Here is a 19,078-nt window from a genome sequence, read left to right as displayed (position 1 = left end):
ATGTTTTTTTCTACAGAGAGACAAGAAAGGGGTACTTTTTAAAACATAATGGTTTCTCGACTAATTTTCCTTGCTAATTCGAAAATATTTTTTTTTGCTTTCAGTATCAACTCAGACAAGTATATTTCTACATTAGTAAAAACTGAGTGATTAATAATGAAAATACGATAAAAGTTTTAAATATATTTTATATTAAAAAATCATTATCAATACGCTATTTCACATTTTGGAAGGTTTTTTTTTCTGCAGGTACAGATAAAACAAATTAAAATTGCACGAGCATACCCACCCGTGATTGCTGATTACGAATATGACTTTGTTCTTTGTTTCGATAAAAAATCAGAATTTCCCAACTGATAGTTAAATTGTCTCAAATATTTTCAAGTTAAATGAAAGTGATTTACATGGAAAGCGTTTAATTTCGAAATAGTAAAAAAACAAAATTAAATTTTTCAACAAATATACTATATGTGTTTATTGTTTTAGCGTAGTAGCACTCGCCGGGTATCCGCTAGTATTTTATATTTTTCTTCGACATTTTACAATAAAATGTAAGTCCGTGGTTTTATTTATTGTATTCAAAACCTTTAGAATATCTATGTTTTTTCTTTATAGAAGTAACGGTTTCGGTATTCGTCCAAATTTTGTACAAACCGCGAAACTTGAAAATGCAAATAAGTGAATGTCCCTATGATTCTTCACATATTTATTAATGTTATCGATTTCTATAAATTTTAACTATACTGAACACAACCCAGAAAAGTTTAATTCTTTGTAAACCGCAATCCAACCATTATAGACAAAATAAAGACAATAAGGTGTGTATGTTATTTTTTTATTTCAATTTTGTTTTTTGTATATAAAAAATTAAAAAAATCAATTATTCATTTTAATCGATAACATAATAATTTAGTATTAGTATTATACAATATTTGCATATTTAAATATATGATTATGTAAAAAAAAAACAAAAAAGTAGTATCATTTCTTAAATAATATTAATAATATTAAACTTACAATAATGACTTTTAGTATTTTTGTTGCTATTTGCATAAAATTATATTAATGGTAGAATTAATTATCAAATTATAAGTAGATTATAATGATTGTTTAACTAAGGGAAAATAAAGCAAGAAACAAACAGAAAACATTTTAATAGTCTATTCATAAATATTTAAAGAGCTTTTTACTTTTACATATAAGTATTATATATTTTTGCACATTTCCAATTAGTTCCGTTCCGACATAGAATGGCTTAAACTGGCGATTTTAGGCCAGACCACGTCAGAATGACAAATCGGATAACATGACTTTAATTCGAATGTGTACGTGTTTATTTATTATAATTTTTTTTATTATTTTTTTTTTTTGGTTTTCTAATTTAAATTTGTTTATATAATTATTCTTTTGCAATTCTTTTGACTTAAAGCACTTGGAGTGTTCTAAAAAAGTATTTATATACATAAAATAAAATTAGGTTCATAATTTTTTCAGAAAAAAATAACACAAGTTAAAATAAATTAACTGAATAAGGATTGTAAAGGAAACGTATTAAACAAAAAAGTAGAACAGATTTTTTATAGTTTAAATTAGTATAAATAATAATTAAGTTTTTATAAATAGTAAAAAAAAATAACTAAACAATAATAATGGTAAATCTTGTTGTTGTAGAAATCATTGAGGTTTTTTATGTCTTTTTGTGTGTATGTTTTAGGTTTTCATCAGGGAAAATTCAATTTGCTGAAACCATTATTGTTTTTTGAAAACAACTGGCGAAAATGGCTTCATACAAATATACATTTTTCTATACATACATTTAAATCAATGTAATAATATATTGTATGTGTTATGGGTACAAAAACAATTTGTTAACTTCTTTTGTCTTTGTGGTCGTTAGTTTTTGCATCTCAAACTAGTGGTTAGTAGAGTTTTTGTTTTATAAATATGGACTTGAAGCCATATATAAATATATGTATATATATATATATGTAAATATAAGTATGTGCGTTAACCTGAAAGTTATTTAGATTTTTCTTGTAATTTGACACTTTTTGTTTACTCTTTCGTCAGTGCACTTAATATTTTATAGTCTAAAGGGTTCTCGTTTCTCCACAGGTGTTGTACCACGGGATGTTCGACTGCGCATTGTTGAGCTAAATGTTGGTTCAGCTGAACTTTTTCTTGGAGTTTGCATGCCGGATGGTGTTGAAGTGCCACTAACAGTGCGCCTTAGAAAATAAGAAATACAGACAATATTAAAATTATGTTTTTACATAATTGTTTTAAAATAAATGAACAGAAACATAAACACATAAAAACAAACAGCAAATGTAAATACAGCTTAAACGATATAAAATAAATTTAGCAAATGTACTTATAAATTATAAATAATAACATACAATAAAACAAGGAACATAATGTTTTCAACATTAAATTGCTAACAACAGACATTTCTTGTTTAAAAAATGTTAACGTGTGACGCAAAACGTCATAATACATATCGTCCCCTCAATAAAACAATAGTGTATAAGCATATAGAATCTACATAACTGATTCTATATGTGGTCAAAATTTGGTGAAATTCTACTTCCATAAAGTGGGCCAAAAGATCAATTGAAATATTACTTTTGTTCTAGAAGTCTACTAACACAAAAATTTTAAACTCAATTATTTCGAAATGGCAAAAAATTATACACTGTTGTTTTATTAAGGGGACGATATTATGTATAAATAGTCATGTTAAAAGATCTGAAACAATTGATAATTTAGCAGAAAAATTAAATTCATTGTCAAATAATTTTCTTCCTTTACGTAATTTTGTAGCAAATTTTGGTAAGAAAAATATTTTATGTTTGTCAACACTGATTACACAGTGATTCAAAAAATAATGAAGTAAAATACCTAAAAAGTGATGCTATTTTTCTAAATCAACTTAAAATCATTTGATATTCAACTAAGTTACCGGTTTTTAACTCAACATTTTGGAGGAGTTGTGTCAAATTTCAAAAACAGATTCATTTTATACTCGATAACAACGACCAGAAAAATACTATCACTTCCCAGTTTTTTTTTCGCTCAGTGTTATATATGTATAATGTTTTAATATGGATTACGGTTTGTATGAGTATTTTTTTTCATACGTTTTATGAAACAAGTATTCGTTTAATTACATATCGACGCCTCCATTCTATAACATTCTAAGTCGAAAAAGTTAGTTTTGAGTTACGAGCTCTCAAAGTTTTCACTAGATATCTCGTAAACTATATAAGATATACCATTTGTTCTTTCACTGTTTTTATTAGAATTTGAGTAGAATTTTTACAGTATTTTCTGAATTTTCAAATTTGAATTGGATCATATCAAAAAATGTTATAGAATGTTTTAGCACGGATAAAATATTGGCTATTGGTCGTCTAAGTTTACTTAGCATATTTTTGATAGGTCTATTGTTTTTAACTTATTCACCTAAGTATACATATGAAGATACCAAATACACATAAAAAACACAACGCTAAGAAATGTCCCTTTCATAACATACTAAGTCAACTTAGTTTTCAAGTCAATTTAAAATTGGTCCAGCTAAAGTATTCTAATGCCCAGTTTTTGACTTGTTATTTAAATACGTATTTACTTAATTTTTACTTAAAATTAAGTTGTATTTAAATACAGTTTGAGTTTTTCAGTGCTACATAATTTGTCTTATTTAAATAAGATAAAAGTATGGCAGCACTACTAAATATCAAAAAATTATCGATAGTTTTGCTTAAAACAGCTGTTCAACCAAAACAAAAATTTTTACATTTTGCCCAATAAGAAATGAAAGTTTATTAAACAATAAAATTATTGGTAGGAAAATGCACAAAAGAAGCTCCCATTGCCCCGCATCGGAATTTTAGTTTTTGCAAGACGCTTTTTTTTTAGCAAAACGCTGCAGCGCGCTGCTGTTTGGTTTTTTTTCACTACAATAGAGTCGAAAAAAAAACTAAACAACAAAAGTCAGCTGTCAAAAACATATGGTAGTTTATGAAACTTAAATAGAATTTAAATGGCCAACGTTGGCCATTTAAGTATCATTTAAAAAAGCACTGAGAAACTCATTTTCGTATTTAAATAGAACTTAAATATAATTCATATTTAAATACGAAGTCAAAAACTGGCTCTAAGTATACTTACTACATTTTAGAATGGAAAATTTATACGACTATATGTGTAGTCTAAGTATATTTATGCTTATAACTTTGGAACGGATCGGCCCATCTTAACCGAATTTTGACAGTATTTAAATTAGAGAACGTAGGATTCAAAAATTCAAGAAGCTTAAAAACGTTCTAATTTCACTTAGAACGTTATAGAATGGAGGCGTCGATATGTGAGGAATTTTTAAATTGTCTGATTTTTGTTTACACTTCGATTCGAAATGTCCTCACAAGTTACCGAACTTGGTTAAAGATTTGAAAAATATAAAACCGGGAAAGGGATAATGATTTTTTAAATTTCATAAATTTTAGAATTGTCTTTAAAATTATGCATGTTTAATTTTAGTGCACTGCTTGTTCTAAAATTTGGTTAATGTAGCAATTGATGATAACTCTGGTTCGATTCGAAGGTCAAAATTTACAATTGTAAGCTGGTGAGAAAAGTTTGTTTAAATTCGTAAATTTTTACTTTTGAATCGAATGACGGAGCATCACGCCCGTATTTATCTAGCAAAGACATGCACATATTATGTATTATAAAGCAAGCACAATTCAATTAAATACATAAAATGTAAAACTGAAAATAGTAGCAATAACAAAAACAAATTTAAACATAGTAAATGCAAAACAAAAAATTCATAATTACTCGTACTTTTTTACTATAATAATTTTTAAGATTTTATATATGTACACATTTTTTTTAATATATTTTGTTGATATTCTAAAACAATAATGTGCATATATAATATTTATGTATTAAGTAGTAGTATGTTTGAGTATATGAGTGTGCATAAATGTGATTAACGATGTTTACCCCAAATTGTTAGGATTAATCACACTATTTGCAGTGGAGTTGGTTGGTGAGGAGTTAGCACTCAATGAATTTGATACTTTAACGGGTATCCTTGACATTCTATTGCTTAATAAGTTACATTTCGTTTAGCAAATTTTGAAGAAAAAAAGAGAGGAAAATATAAAAATATTACAAATATTAATAATATTACTGTATAGACCAATTAATATACATAATTAAATACTTAAGACACAAATACATAGAGACATATATTTAAGATACATGATGAGGATTTTTACAAAAACAACGTTTTAATTAATACAAACATTAGGGAATAATACGTGTGTGGTATGACTTGGGTTTAGTATGTATTTTAATTTGTTTTACCTATTTTTGAAGCCATAGCCTGTTAGTGCTGGTATACTGGATGATCTACTCATGCCTCCGTTGCTATTTGGGTATTTTTTGTTTGTTTTATTATTTTAGTTTGTGTATTTAGTGTTTTTAGTTTCGGTGTAAGGGAAATTCATTAATAAATGTTGATGTTGTTTTAGTCGATGTAAATTATGTGATCGTTTTTTTTTCGTTTTGATTGAAAAATAAAAGAGCATGCCAATTTATGATGATGGTTGTTAAATTTGAAATAAAAAATAAAAAAATTAAGTATTAAAATTCAATAAATACATATTGTTTATCTAAAAAATATTTTCTAAATGGAACACCAATTAGATCGAAAACCTAATTTCTTGATATGCAAGTATTTATATATAAAATAAAAACAAAATCATTTAGTATTTTTAATTTAAATATTGTACATTATTATATAAGTATGTATGTATGTATATTTTAAAACATGTTTCATATTGGAAAATATTGCCATTCCAGCTAATAAGATTATTCATCAAATGAATGTTAAATTTAAATGGAATATAAATAATATTTTTAAAAGTTTTAACACTAAAAATTAAGAAAAAATAGTACGAGTAGCAGTATCACAATTTTACTGTTGTACCTAATTCAAATCCAGCTAGACAAAATCTTTGGTGGCGTTTTTATATGGATTTGGGATCGGTATATGCGTTTTTTTTTTTGGATTTGTAGTAGAGCCTTAAAAACGTTTAAACTAAAAAAACACCAACAATAAATGTCAGTGAATGTATCAATAATTGGGAAATTTAGCCCAATTCTTAATTTTGTATTCCCGTATAACTCTTGATAAATTTGCAGGTGCCCGTGCATCAAGACTAAACTGGCAACTATCTTTATTTAATAAAGCAAGTTGTTTTTATTTTGTTTTGTTTTTTCTTTACCCACTTACAACTACAGTTTGAGTCGGAAAAAAGCCAACCAATTGTAGAGGGAGTGTAAGAAAAGATAAAATCACTGTTTATTGTTGGAGTTTTGTTTAAGCTTTGATATTTTTACAAATAAAGCTTGAGTGTCTGTAATTCTCATTCACTCTATAGCTTGATTTGTATAATATCTTTAGTTTTTCTAAAGCCTTTTTGGGAAAAGGTTTCCTGATGATCTGGCCTAAGCAACCAGTGAAATGCGCATATGAACTTGCTTATCCCCCAACAATAAATGTCAGTGAATTTATCAATAATTGGAAAATTTAGCACAATTCTTACTATAATATTAATTTTGTATTCCCGTATAACTCTTAAAAAATATTTGTTTGGAATATTACATTTAAATTAAAGGTTTATTAAAAACCAAATTAAAAATTATTGTTATCTACACTAAAATTCATTTAAGTAGGACATTATTCGAAAATTGTCAACAAAATCGTTTCCGTTAAAATGGTTAATAAAATTATAATATGGGCGAGGTGGGATGAGAGTTTTTTAGACACACATTCCCTATAAGTTGCCTTACGAGATAGGTAGTCATTAGACGGGCTTCGATGGTCTTAAATTTTGACAAGCTTTATAATATTAAAACAAAATTTAAAATGTTTTTTTATTGGATACTCTACTTTAAAGGACTGAAACAGGACAATGGTGAGCACCAATAAAATAAAGTATACAGCTTCGCTCTCCTCTGCGGAGAATCAAAAACCGGCTTCCCGTAGTAAATAATTCTTGAATTGCCAGGCGAAGTGGTAATGCAACAGACAAATTTAGAAATTAGTCCCTAAGTTCATTTTTGTTTTGGGGCTTTAATTCATTTTTGGGACTTAGTTCATAGTGCCTTCATAACTTCAGTTTGCAAAGCAACACTGCAATGCATAGTTATCATAAACTCAATAGATTTTGTTTAGGCAATGTCGCAAGTTTTGAGCATTATTTTTATTTATGATTCTTTAATAATTTTTGTGAGTTCTTTATAGAATTATCTTGCAGGCAAGAATTTATGTAAATATGTTTTACGGAAGGTATCAAATTGTTAAATTCTAAACAAAAAACATTTATGCGTTCATAAATGTACTAAAATGTCATTGCATATTTTGATAAAACAATATAAAGTATAGCTTTGCCTTGTAATCGATTTTCTTTGCAGTGTTGCTTTGCAAACTGCGTTTATGAAGTCAGCCTTTATAATAAAAAAAAGTATTTTATATAAACGAAAGTATGATATATCATGCAATTAATTAAATTAGAAAAAATCTAAAAATTAAAAATTATTTGTTTAAACTGATGTAATGAAATGAAGTTAATGTAGACTATAAATATATAGTAGACCAGTCAAATATTTTACTGGTCCATAAATAAATTTTGAGATATGGATTTGTAAAAAAGAAATTTAATGTTTATAACATTGTGAATTTCCAACCAGAGAAGAGGCTCAATGTAGGCTTATACATTGTCAAGTGATGTGTAGACTTTTGACAATCAATCCTTATTGTTCATATAATAAGTAAAATGCTAAATGAATCTAGATAATGGTACATACCTAGTGGGGGCAGGACTGGCAGATCCAGACGCAGTTTTTCGTGTAATTGTACCATTTGTTCGAGATGTAGTGGGTGTAACGGATAATCTGGATGGGCGTGGAGTTGTACCAGTGCCAGATACTGAACTTGTGGCAGAAGGTTTGCGTTGTGGAATGCGTGATGGAGTATGTTCATCTATTTAAAAAATACAAAAATTATAAAATTATTCAATATCATTTAAAGAAACAAAGAGATCACTCACCTGTACTATCTAGAGATAAAGTAGAACCATGACGTGATGGTGGTTTAGAACCTTGTCTGCTAAGAGGGCGAGAATTTGGCTTTGAACCAGCTCTGGAGCCACCAGGTGTCAAACCTGTTCTTGTGCTAGTATATGTAACTTTTCGTGGCGTATAACGTCCCGAGGCATGACCATGGCTTCCTTCATTGTCACTCAATGAATCTGGCGTTGAAACTGATACTGATGAACGAGTATTTGTCGTTTTCGTCATTGGTATAGACCGAACGGAACGTTCGCGCACCTAAATTATAATTGTTTAGTGATAAAATAAAAAGAACAGCAAATATTAGTCCACAATTTTCGAATAAGCAATTAAGAAATTTTATGAAGAACATAATGAATTATTTTGCACCCCATGATGGAAAAACAGAATAAACTACGATATTCTCTTATCGTTGCGATTTATTTATTTTTAAACGACTATTGTTTAATTCCTTTAGACAGGTGGCCATTGTTAAAGAGCATTTTTTTTTATTTTTTTTTTTTGTCAAACTTACCCAGTGCGTAGTAGGATGGCAATGTAGTACATGTGGACTTAATGGTACAGAACGACTACTATTGCAACGTACAAATACGGTGCCACCGGCACCCATATGTATAGGAAAGGCACATGGTACTTGTTCTTGTGCACGTATACGCTCAAATATTGGCATTAATTCAGCCAAATGTTCATCAGCTACGACAATTTTATAAGAAAAATTTTTGGTTTTTAAGAAATGAAAAAAGTGGGTGATAAATTTGCACAAAACCGGTTGAATGGTCATTTAAAAAACACATTTAATTAAATAATTCGCAATATTTAAACTATTTGTAACGACAAATTTCTTTAATTCAAAAACACAGTTTTCTATCAAAATCGTGATCTTTTAAAAGTGCCTCATTAGATAAAATAAATCATAACTTATTTATAAAGCCCTCTTTTTTAATTATGTAGCCGCACTTATATATGAGCTATGTATAGTATGAGCTAGGTATATAAATATGTAGCTATACATAGTACATATGTATATTTTATATTGTATATAAGGCAATAAATGCATAAAAATATAAACAAAACAACATGCTTCACATTGCAAAAATAAAACAAAATTTAAAGGAAATTGTGGGAAGCATAATTGATGCAAATTTGTCCATAGCATGTGATAATTATTCAGATATTTTGGCATATTCTGATAGGGAACTTACCTTTACAAGTATTATAATTACAATTTATCAGCGCTATTCGTAATGAAAATATCTGTGCTAACTAACGAGGTGCTAAATTTTCTCCCCCCCCTATATATATAATCAATTTTTAAATTTATCAAAGATTTAAAAAACAAAATTTTCATAAAAAACTTGTTTTATAAAGCTTTGATAAATATAAAAATTTAATATGAATAAGGCGAAGGTAAAATTTAGTAGCTCATTAGTAACCAAATACATTTCCATTACAAATAAGGCCGTACTTTAATAAACAAAAAAAATATATATGTAACAATTTTGGCACACTGAGAGAAAAGGAGCTATTTGTTGGGGTGGTTATTGATGTTATATAATGATGTTTTAAATGAATGTTGTATTAAGTGTTTAGTCGATGATTTAGATTCGTAACTATTTACCTTAATAATAGGACCTTGTGAGCTCATATAGGGCGGCAAGTTGTTACCATTTTGAGCAGCATTTGGTATTGAACGTCTGGGCGTAAAGATAGCCATGCTTTGTGATACACCATCAGCCAATGTAAATTGTTCACGTAATTCAATATTAGTGCGTCCCTTAGCTGAGCATTTCAATTCAATCACAATATGAAATACATTTTTTTTGCATTGGCATTTTCGATTATTTCATGTCATATAACCCCAAGGCACATAAAAGGGTAGATTACAACATTGACAACAACAACAACAATAGAATTCATTCAGGATTTTTATGATTCATTGATTGATTAATATGATTTCAAAAGCAACAACAGCATTAAAGCATTGGTTGTAACAACAATATTTAGCCATACAAAGATTCGTTAATTTATTTCATTTGTTGCATTTAATATTTATTTGAATTCATTTGTAAATAAAAGTAATATTGCACATTTTTCGTACATAAGTTTTTTATTTGAAGAACATTGCGCATTGTTACGAGTTAAAAACAATTTTTTTATTCAATTGCGGTGTTGATACAAGATTTTTTTTATTTTATTTTAAAAAAGGAACACAAAAAAGAAAAAAAGCCAAAAAAATAAATAAATTAAAAACGTAAATAAATTAAGAAATACATAAAAAAGTAATTAAGATTAATAAAGCATATATAATGTAAGGTGAAATTCAAATTAAGTTGAAATAAAATGAAGCGGTTTTGTTTTTAAATTTTTAAATGCAAAATACTGGTATTAAAACACATAAATATTTTTTTCAGACTGTTCATGGGGCGATAAAAATTATTGTTTTAAGGTAAAATATGTATGTTTAAAATAAGGTCGAAAGTATATTCATTAATTGCCAACACAATTTTGAAAAAATGTATGCGATTTAATTTGCCCGAATATTATTTTTGGGGGAATAGAAAAATATTTCGATGGTAAGAAGTATGCGAATAAAAGGACAGTTGAAAGCTTTTAATATTGTATTATAAAACACTAAAGAAAAATTACCTTCAATATGTTAATTTTCAAGAAATTACAATATTTTTAATTAATTCATATAATTTCAGTGTATAAAATATGAATTACAATAGCTTTGAATTTAACATTAACATTAAGTATGTATGTAAAGGATATTATCAGAATTTTATCCGAATATTTGGGGTTTTGCCTCTTAGTAGCTCATTTATCTCTTCTATTCTTCATTCTTTCTATGCTTTATTCAACATAATATTGAATAAGGGCTATCTGCAGTATAGATAGACCTATATAAATATAAATGTTGGAATAACCAACATCGTCTATACACACATATTTTAAAGCAGCTCCATCTTAAATATTTTCATGTTGGCAAATCATATATTATGTCTAAATACACGGCCATTGAATTTGCAATTGTAAATGATTGGTTACTAATAGGTATATAAAATATATGTTGCTTTACGAATATAAAAATAAAAACAAGCATGCATATGAAATTTTTAAAATATGAAATAGATATTAACTAAATTTCATGTAGACATTTTAAACAAGCATACATATAAGCGTTTATTACATAAAACAAATGATCACAATCTGTAGATTTTCTTGAAGGTTTAAGTTGTTTTTAAATGTATAATAGTTGTTATTAGTTTAAACTGGACTAATTATATATTAAACCCAATATAATAGTTTTCATCCAATAACTGTTAATTTATATTGTTATTGATTTTTAGTACTTTTTGTTTATTTGTTTGTTTTGTAAGATCACAATTTTATTATTTTTTTTTATTATAATTATTATTGTCAAAGATGTTTGTTAAATGACCATTTCCGTTTTGCATTAAATATATAATAGACTTGTTACACTATTGAACTGAAATTTAAATGATATGGTGATTGGATGATTGTGAGTTATGAATGTTTCAATGACTTGCCCCAATTCCAAAGTTCAGGGTGGTTATGGAGTAAATCGCTTCGAAAAGAATATCGTTCCAATTTGTATGCTTTATACAATGTATTTCGAAAAAAATTTATTTCGAATCGATTTACACAGTAACCTCGAACATTCGATTAGAACTTTGAAATATGAGTTTAATATAGTAATGGTGATTATAAATAGTTAATGCATATTAATCCATCTACATTGATTAATTGAAATAATTAATTTATCTATATAAATTTCATGAATTTCATACAAATATGTACATACTGATTGATATAAAAATGGTTAATGTCCACAAACTAGTTCCGCGACTCGAAAAATATAAATAAATTATAAATTGTGAGCCAGACAAAAAAACATTGAATGCAAAAAATAAAAAAACATTGTGTGCTTTTTGTGTTAACATTTTTTAATTCTAAAAAATAGCAAAGTTCTTTCAAAAGAGCGATAAATCTTACTAATTCAGGACATATACAAATTGTGATTGAAATATATGCATGTACAGATTTAGTCGGAATTATCGATGGTCATAAGTTCACACCTCGTAAATGACAAATGAAGTTTGACTTATGTAAATAATGTCATACTCATCATGGCTATATTATTTGACGTTCGAATTAAATTGTCATATGACCATCGATATTAATATATACATATTTAAATGAAAGAACATAAAGTCTGGATTTCTAATGTAATCGACATGTTTATGTATGAATTAATTAATTATTTCAATTAAAAAATTAATCATGGTTTTTAAATTCAAGAAATGATTTAGTGTATGTGTCCATATTTACTACTGCGTATAAACAATTAATAAGAAATGGATTAATGAATGATTTGTATATAGTTTCTAACTATGAAACCAAATAAATACTGATGATTTTGTAATTTGTCACCACTAAAACAATGATTTAAATATGCAGAATAGAGAAAATAATGATTAACAAAACAGCATATTACTTACCGCGACAGGGATCATTCTTCTGAAGGAATTCGTCTAGGGCGACCCAGCCGCCACCAACACGTACCATTACAGTACTGCGTAAAATACGGACTAGGCGTAATTTTTGCGAATCACCAAACTAAAATGTATGACAAAATGTTTTAAATTAATTGTGAATGAGTACAGAATTTAATAAAACAACTTACCCTATATTTGCCTTCACCGACTTGGAATACACGGAATTTCTGGCGACAAGTACAAAGCATAACCAAACGTTTGACTTCATCATGTATCTTATCAGAATCGGTTTGAGGTTTGCGTTCCTGCCAGTCTGGTCGGAGAGCAGCAATAAATTCTTGCCAATCGATCAAACCCTCACCATTGCGATCAAACAAATCAGCAACAGCTCCCATTTCCATGCGTGAAGTATCGAACTCTAAAACATAATATAAAAATAGTAGTTCATTTCCTCTGAATATTTGCAACTAGCACAATATCATGCGAGTGGTGGAATGAAAACCTTACTTGTATTCAAAATGCCATCGATAAATTCGCCTCTGGGTATTAAACCATTGTTGTCCTTATCCATTTTACGGAACAAATCAGTTAAACGTGATTTCTTGTGATTCATGTATTTCAAGAACTACAAATAAATAATCCAAATAGAGTGTAAATAGTTTTTTAATTTTCATGTTAATCTTCAAGTTTAACTTACTCTCTTTCTCCAGTCATCCCAGCTAAAGTTGCGCACTCGTTCCAAATCCTTCAAGTACACGAGATGATCATTCAAACGACGCTGACGTTCCCATGATAGCATCCAAACATGACGCCATTTGTCCCATAACAATTTCGCTCTTGGCGAGCGGAACTCCAGTTCAGGTCCCACAGAGCTAAGATAATGAATTACATACATTAGATATACAAACATAATGCTTTTCTAAAAGAATTTCCGTAAATGTACAGAATAATTTGGGCCAAATAGAACAATGCAAAAACAAACATTACATAGAAGACAAAACATACAAAAACAATATGTACGAGTATATACTATATTACATAGTAATGTATAAAGTAACGATTAAGGATAACAAATTCATAAGCGACATGCACTTACCTAGGTGAGAAGCGTGGACCATAATGAGGCAAACGATCTCTATCGGGAGTATCACGACTTGGTGTCATACGACTACTGTATATGTTTAAACAAACAATAGGCAGTAGAGTCAGTTAAATGTTGATTGTCGAGCAACAAAATAATGAATGCAGAGAAAGAGTTGACAAAACAAAAGCATACACAACATAGAAGTAAAAAAACAAACGATATAAAGAAACATACAAAAAACAAATAAGCGAAAAATACAAATAAAAATTACATAAATAAAAACAACAACATTATATATATATACATTAGGCCGGGTCGAATTGTATGGACGATAAAAAAGTAAAAAATCGTATAGCAGAAACGCAATCTACGGAAAATTCTAAGAAATTTTCATCTAGAATCCATTGGTCTAAAATCAAATCCTATCTAGCTCATTTTGTCTTTTAACCAATAAAAAAAACTATTAAAAAAATTAATACTGAAATATCATTGGATAAAAGACGAAATGCGCAAGGTAGGATTTGATTTTAGAACTATGGTTTCTAGATGAAACATTCTTAGAATTGTCCGTAGATTGCGTTTCTGCTATACGATTTTTCGTGAAAAAAATCGACCCACCCTAATATACATACATAATATGTATGTATTTAAAATAAAGCAAGATACACAAAAACAAAAGGATATGATTTATTTTCTTAATGGTTGCGAAATATTCAAAATGACTTGAATTTCGATTTAATTGAGCGTAAACATGCAAATTTCAATTTGTTTTTTAATTTGAAGTTAAAACTTTACCTTGATTTACGGGCGTTAAGACCTTGATCTCGTGATCCTTTGAAGCTGTAGATTGAAAGAATAAAAACTAATTAGTGACTGAATGGAACAAAAATGTTGTTGATTTATTATTATGAGTTATTTTTTGTTTTGTTTAGCTGGAGAAAGAAAAAGCATATGAATTAAGCAAATTAATGGAATTTCTTTCTAAATTGGTTTTATTTGGTACTGCTAGACGATTTAGTTGTATTATGGAATTGTAAAATGAAGACTGAAGAAATCAGTTATTAGGATTTGTAGGGCGGGAAGTATGTAAGTTTGTTTTCAAATACTGTTTAATGATTATTTAATTATATGTTAAGGGTAAGTTTGTCGATTCGTAAGAGTAAAAATGAATAACTATTTGTTTAGTTGGAATATAGAAATTGTCTCTGTTGTACATTTTTTATGTCGTAATTTTCATGCTCATTAATGCTTTGTTTGTGAAAGTGTGGTTTGTTATGGAAATTAATGTATTAATGGTTGGCATTTTATTAAAAAAAATATTAAAAAAACGGGAACGAAAACAAGTTTAATTGAAAAAGCTTTTATGAGTTTGTGTTTAGTTTGAATTTGAAACAACAACAACGAACCTTTGTCGTCTTAAGGTACCATCAGGTGATTGTTCACGTATATCATGACTTGAGCCACGACTATAGTAAAATGATTATCGATTCAGATTGGGGTGTTTAAAAAAAAGTAAAACAAAAAAAAAATCGAAAATAAAGTGAAATTAAATAAAATAAAAAAGTAAATAAAAATAAATTAAAAACAAAGAAAGGAAATAAAAAATCAAAGCTGTAGGGGAGATATGTATATTAGTTTGCATGATGCGTATTATACTTACACAGGGGTCTTGGCAGTTCTGGACATTTTGCGAGCACCGGGTGGTAGTTGTTTGGGTTTACAGGCACGATCCACTTCAGTCTGACGTCTAGCAGTATTCTCCATGAATTCCTTATGATCTTCAATAAGTTTTTCTAGTGGTGGTATTTCATCGGGCAACGATTCACGTTCTAAATCTGAATAAGAAATTTTAAATGAGAATTTAAATCGAGAGAACATTTTTATTCATACTTACTAAGCAATGTCGCTTCTAGGCCACTCAACCAGGCCAAAAGTTCTTCAATGCAATCGTCTAGATCTTTAAGAGATTGTAGATGTTGTTCCAATTTGGTCTCACGGTTAATGGCCCACTGTTTGACTTCTTCCCAACGTTCTTCAATGATACTTAACCAATTCTTAATGATAGGTACAGCATCTGGGTAGGCCTTCACTATAATTTCTTCAGCAAACTCAAATGTTTCGATCTTTTGCTTTTCACGGTTTCGTAAATCGTTCATAAAGTCCATGTGCATATCCATCATTTCTCGAGACACCTTTTCATCATCGGGTGCATTCTTGGCATAGCGCAATTTTTGTTCAGCATGATCTAACCAGTCGAAAAGTGCCTGGATGCTGCCATTTAGCTTTTCAGCATCTTTAAGTGCGTATTGTAGGCGTTCGCCGCGTTTAGCTGCAGCACCCTTAACATCGTCCCACATAGATTGCAATTCATCTAATTGGCGACCAACATCTGGGTTATTACCAGAGCGTTCCAAGTCGCGCCCAGTCTTTAGTACACCTTGCATTTGTGCGGCACGCTTCTGCAAATCTTGTTCGATGTGTTTGTGGTGCTCACAGAGTCCTTGTACAGTTTCCAAATCTCCGTGGACAGGCCCATCTTCGTTAAGGCGTTGTTTGGCTTTCTTCAACCATTCCAAAAGTTCACCGAGTGCATCAGAGAATTGGCCAGAGAGCAGAAGAGCCTCTTCTAATTTACGCTGACGTTCAATGCTCTTTGACAATACGCGAGTCCATTGGTCCTTAAGTTCGCAAAGCATTTTGCCGAGCACTGGCTCGTCGCTCTTTGGAGCGCGTTCCATGAGATTCTTGCCGTTGCGCATTGTGGAATCATATAATGATTGTTTACTCGTTAATTGACGATGACTGTCTTTGAGACGAGCAATGCATTTCTTAATCTTTTGTGGTTCCTTAGATGAGGTGGCTTCCTCAATGATTTGATCTAAAACTGTTTCAGTCTCATGTAAATATTGCATCATATTATTCCAGGCATCATTAAATTCGCGAGCTTCTTTGTAGCCATGGTCGAGAGCACGCGTACGTTCAGCAGCCTTGCTAACAATACGCTCCCAACGATGTTGAACGGATACTAATAGATTCTTGATTAAAATTACATCTTGCTTTTGGCTAAAGTACTTAAGATGGGTTCCTTTTTTGTCCAACAAAAGCATTGCCTCGCGGTGAGTGCTGACATCTTTTTGTAAAACTTTGTGTTCTTCCATTTGTGCCTGAATTGTTTCTAAAACTCTGGATACCGGCTGGGCATTAGCCAATTGTTTTTCCGCTTGATTCAACCACTCTACGAACGCTTGCAATGTATCGTGGAATTCTGTAGCTTCTTTCAGTGCTATTTCCAATTTAATCTTCTTGTCGGAGGCTCTTGATACCACGGCATCCCATCGCTGTTTGAGTGTGCGTAATGTATGCTGAAGATTACTAGACGATACCTTCATTTGATTCTGACGTTTAATATATTCTTGGCCTTGTGCTTGAATGGTTTCAACTTTGGGACGATTTTCTTCAAGTTCATTGTACACTTCCATAAAGCGTTCCAGTTGTTCGGTAGCGGTTTCTGGCAAACCACCAACTGGTTTACTAGCTCCGATAACAGCATCAACATCACCTAACCAACCAAGAATATCTTGAACCTCAGCAATGTAGCCGTGTGCCTCTCGCAATGATTCTTCTAACTCATGCTGACGATCAGAAGCCTTTTGCAAAAGCAACTTCCATTCTTGGTTTAATTTACGAAGTTTTTCCTGAGTAGTAGAAGCCTCAATGGATCCCTTTTCAGATTCAATCAATTGACGTCCAGCATCGTTAAGTGTGTCAACTGAATTTTGATGGGCTTGAATGTCATTAGCCAACACCTTTAATTTAGCTAATTCCACTTCGAGTAATTGTGGATCGCCGGGTATCTACAAACATATATTAAATTATATTAACAATTGCATAACAAAGCGGTGCATGCCATACAAACTATTACTAACTAGCGAATACCCAGCGTTCTTTATTAATTGAGGAGTTTTATAATAAATATTTTTATACCATATTAATGTTTAACACCTTATACGTTTAAATTTCTAGAAGGACTACAATTTCATTTAAATTAAATTTCTTGGATATGGGATACAAAAAAGTACTAAAACTTGGGTTTCGCTCGTTTTATCCCCTTAAAAGTACAAAAATCAAAAAGTACCACACACATGCTTGCATAAATTTAGATTAAGTTCGACTTTTAGTGCTAGCTATTTTATAGATATAGATATTTTACATATTTTTACCCCCTTAAAATTTGAATTTCCAAAAATGCCTTCTTAGTGGATCTACACATCGTGTGTGGTACCTACATGGGAAATTTCAAGACATACAAATTTTCAAAAGTTCAAATTTGGGAAAATTCGAAAATTGGCTTTACGAATTGACAGAATGGACCTAATGTTTCCTTTCCAATGAAGCCGGTTTGGAGCTAATCGGTTGGATGGTTTCAGAGTCTATAACGGATATAGTTAGAAAATTTTTGGTGTTTTATATATGTATATAGATTGCTTTATGTTTTGCTAAAAGTTTTAGTATCAGTAAAAGAAAGTTGTACCCTAATCTACATACATACGAGTATTATGTACATGTGGATTAATTACTTACCGGTTTTAACTGATCTAAAGTACCATCTGTTTTGTTAATCCAAACCAAAAGTTCATTGAGTGCATGTTGGAATTGTCCTAGATGCAACAGCGCATGTTCCAGTTGTTTTTGACGTTCAACCATTCCACGTAATAATGTCTCCCAACGGCGATTTACCACTGTCAAAGGCTCACGAATTGAAGCAGCTTGTTCAGGTGAAGTTCGTTCCGTTAATTCAACAGCTTGTCTGAAAATTTTTAAATACAAGTATTCATTAGATTAAACACACACCGTGGAAAGGACTTCAGAAATAACATGCATTAATTATAGCTTGTAATCAAACTAATCATAAACAATTTTTAAAATAAAGCGCTATTAAAATAACAACAAATAAAAGCTTTGAGGATATACATAAAGAGTATTTCATTTCAAAAAAAAATGGAAAATTACACTCTGATTTTTTTTACACTTTTACACAAGAAAGACATGAAAAAAATCCACAAAAAGTGGTATTTTAAACAAACTATAACCAAATGTAGAAAAATCAGAGTTTAATTTTCCATTTTTTTGAAATGAATACCCTTCATATTTGCATACATACAAATGTATGATTATATGTATGTATGTATAGGTATAATTATTTAGCTTAACATTTAAAAAAATCATGTACAACACGGTAGGTACATTACTCTTGAACTTTAACATGCATTTCAATTTAACTCCTAATGAAGTAGATGTACAAATGTTGAACCCTAACAATCTTATC

The 19,078-nt window shown here is 29.6% G+C and overlaps 1 protein-coding gene across 22 annotated transcripts in view; it reads right to left on the bottom strand.

Moving 5' to 3' along the window:
• Positions 1 to 821: 821 nt before the first annotated feature.
• shot (dystonin-like protein short stop) overlaps positions 822 to 19,078 on the bottom strand; it is a 149,228-nt gene continuing 130,971 nt past the window's right edge. For 5 of the 22 annotated variants that reach the window (XM_065513708.1, XM_065513704.1, XM_065513703.1 and 2 more), the window contains 15 exons: positions 18,334 to 18,559; positions 15,647 to 17,606; positions 15,413 to 15,587; positions 15,159 to 15,218; positions 14,548 to 14,592; positions 13,765 to 13,839; positions 13,366 to 13,540; positions 13,176 to 13,293; positions 12,857 to 13,086; positions 12,672 to 12,789; positions 8,663 to 8,841; positions 8,127 to 8,406; positions 7,885 to 8,059; positions 5,011 to 5,115; positions 822 to 2,228 (listed from right to left, as the gene is read on the bottom strand). In XM_065513708.1, the coding sequence (XP_065369780.1) occupies positions 2,084 to 2,228; positions 5,011 to 5,115; positions 7,885 to 8,059; positions 8,127 to 8,406; positions 8,663 to 8,841; positions 12,672 to 12,789; positions 12,857 to 13,086; positions 13,176 to 13,293; positions 13,366 to 13,540; positions 13,765 to 13,839; positions 14,548 to 14,592; positions 15,159 to 15,218; positions 15,413 to 15,587; positions 15,647 to 17,606; positions 18,334 to 18,559 (4,066 nt within the window). In that variant the 3' untranslated portion in view covers positions 822 to 2,083. Of the gene's footprint in view, positions 2,229 to 5,010; positions 5,116 to 5,376; positions 5,440 to 7,884; positions 8,060 to 8,126; positions 8,407 to 8,662; positions 8,842 to 9,766; positions 9,928 to 12,671; positions 12,790 to 12,856; positions 13,087 to 13,175; positions 13,294 to 13,365; positions 13,541 to 13,764; positions 13,840 to 14,547; positions 14,593 to 15,158; positions 15,219 to 15,412; positions 15,588 to 15,646; positions 17,607 to 18,333; positions 18,560 to 19,078 lie in introns of all 22 variants that reach the window. The other 17 variants (XM_065513707.1, XM_065513706.1, XM_065513697.1 and 14 more) reach the window with 13 other exon arrangements.

Source organism: Calliphora vicina, chromosome 5, assembly GCF_958450345.1.
Source record: "Calliphora vicina chromosome 5, idCalVici1.1, whole genome shotgun sequence".
Taxonomy (NCBI): domain Eukaryota; kingdom Metazoa; phylum Arthropoda; class Insecta; order Diptera; family Calliphoridae; genus Calliphora; species Calliphora vicina.
Note: the sequence above shows the minus strand (reverse complement) of the source record. Positions and strands in the feature narration are given on the sequence as shown.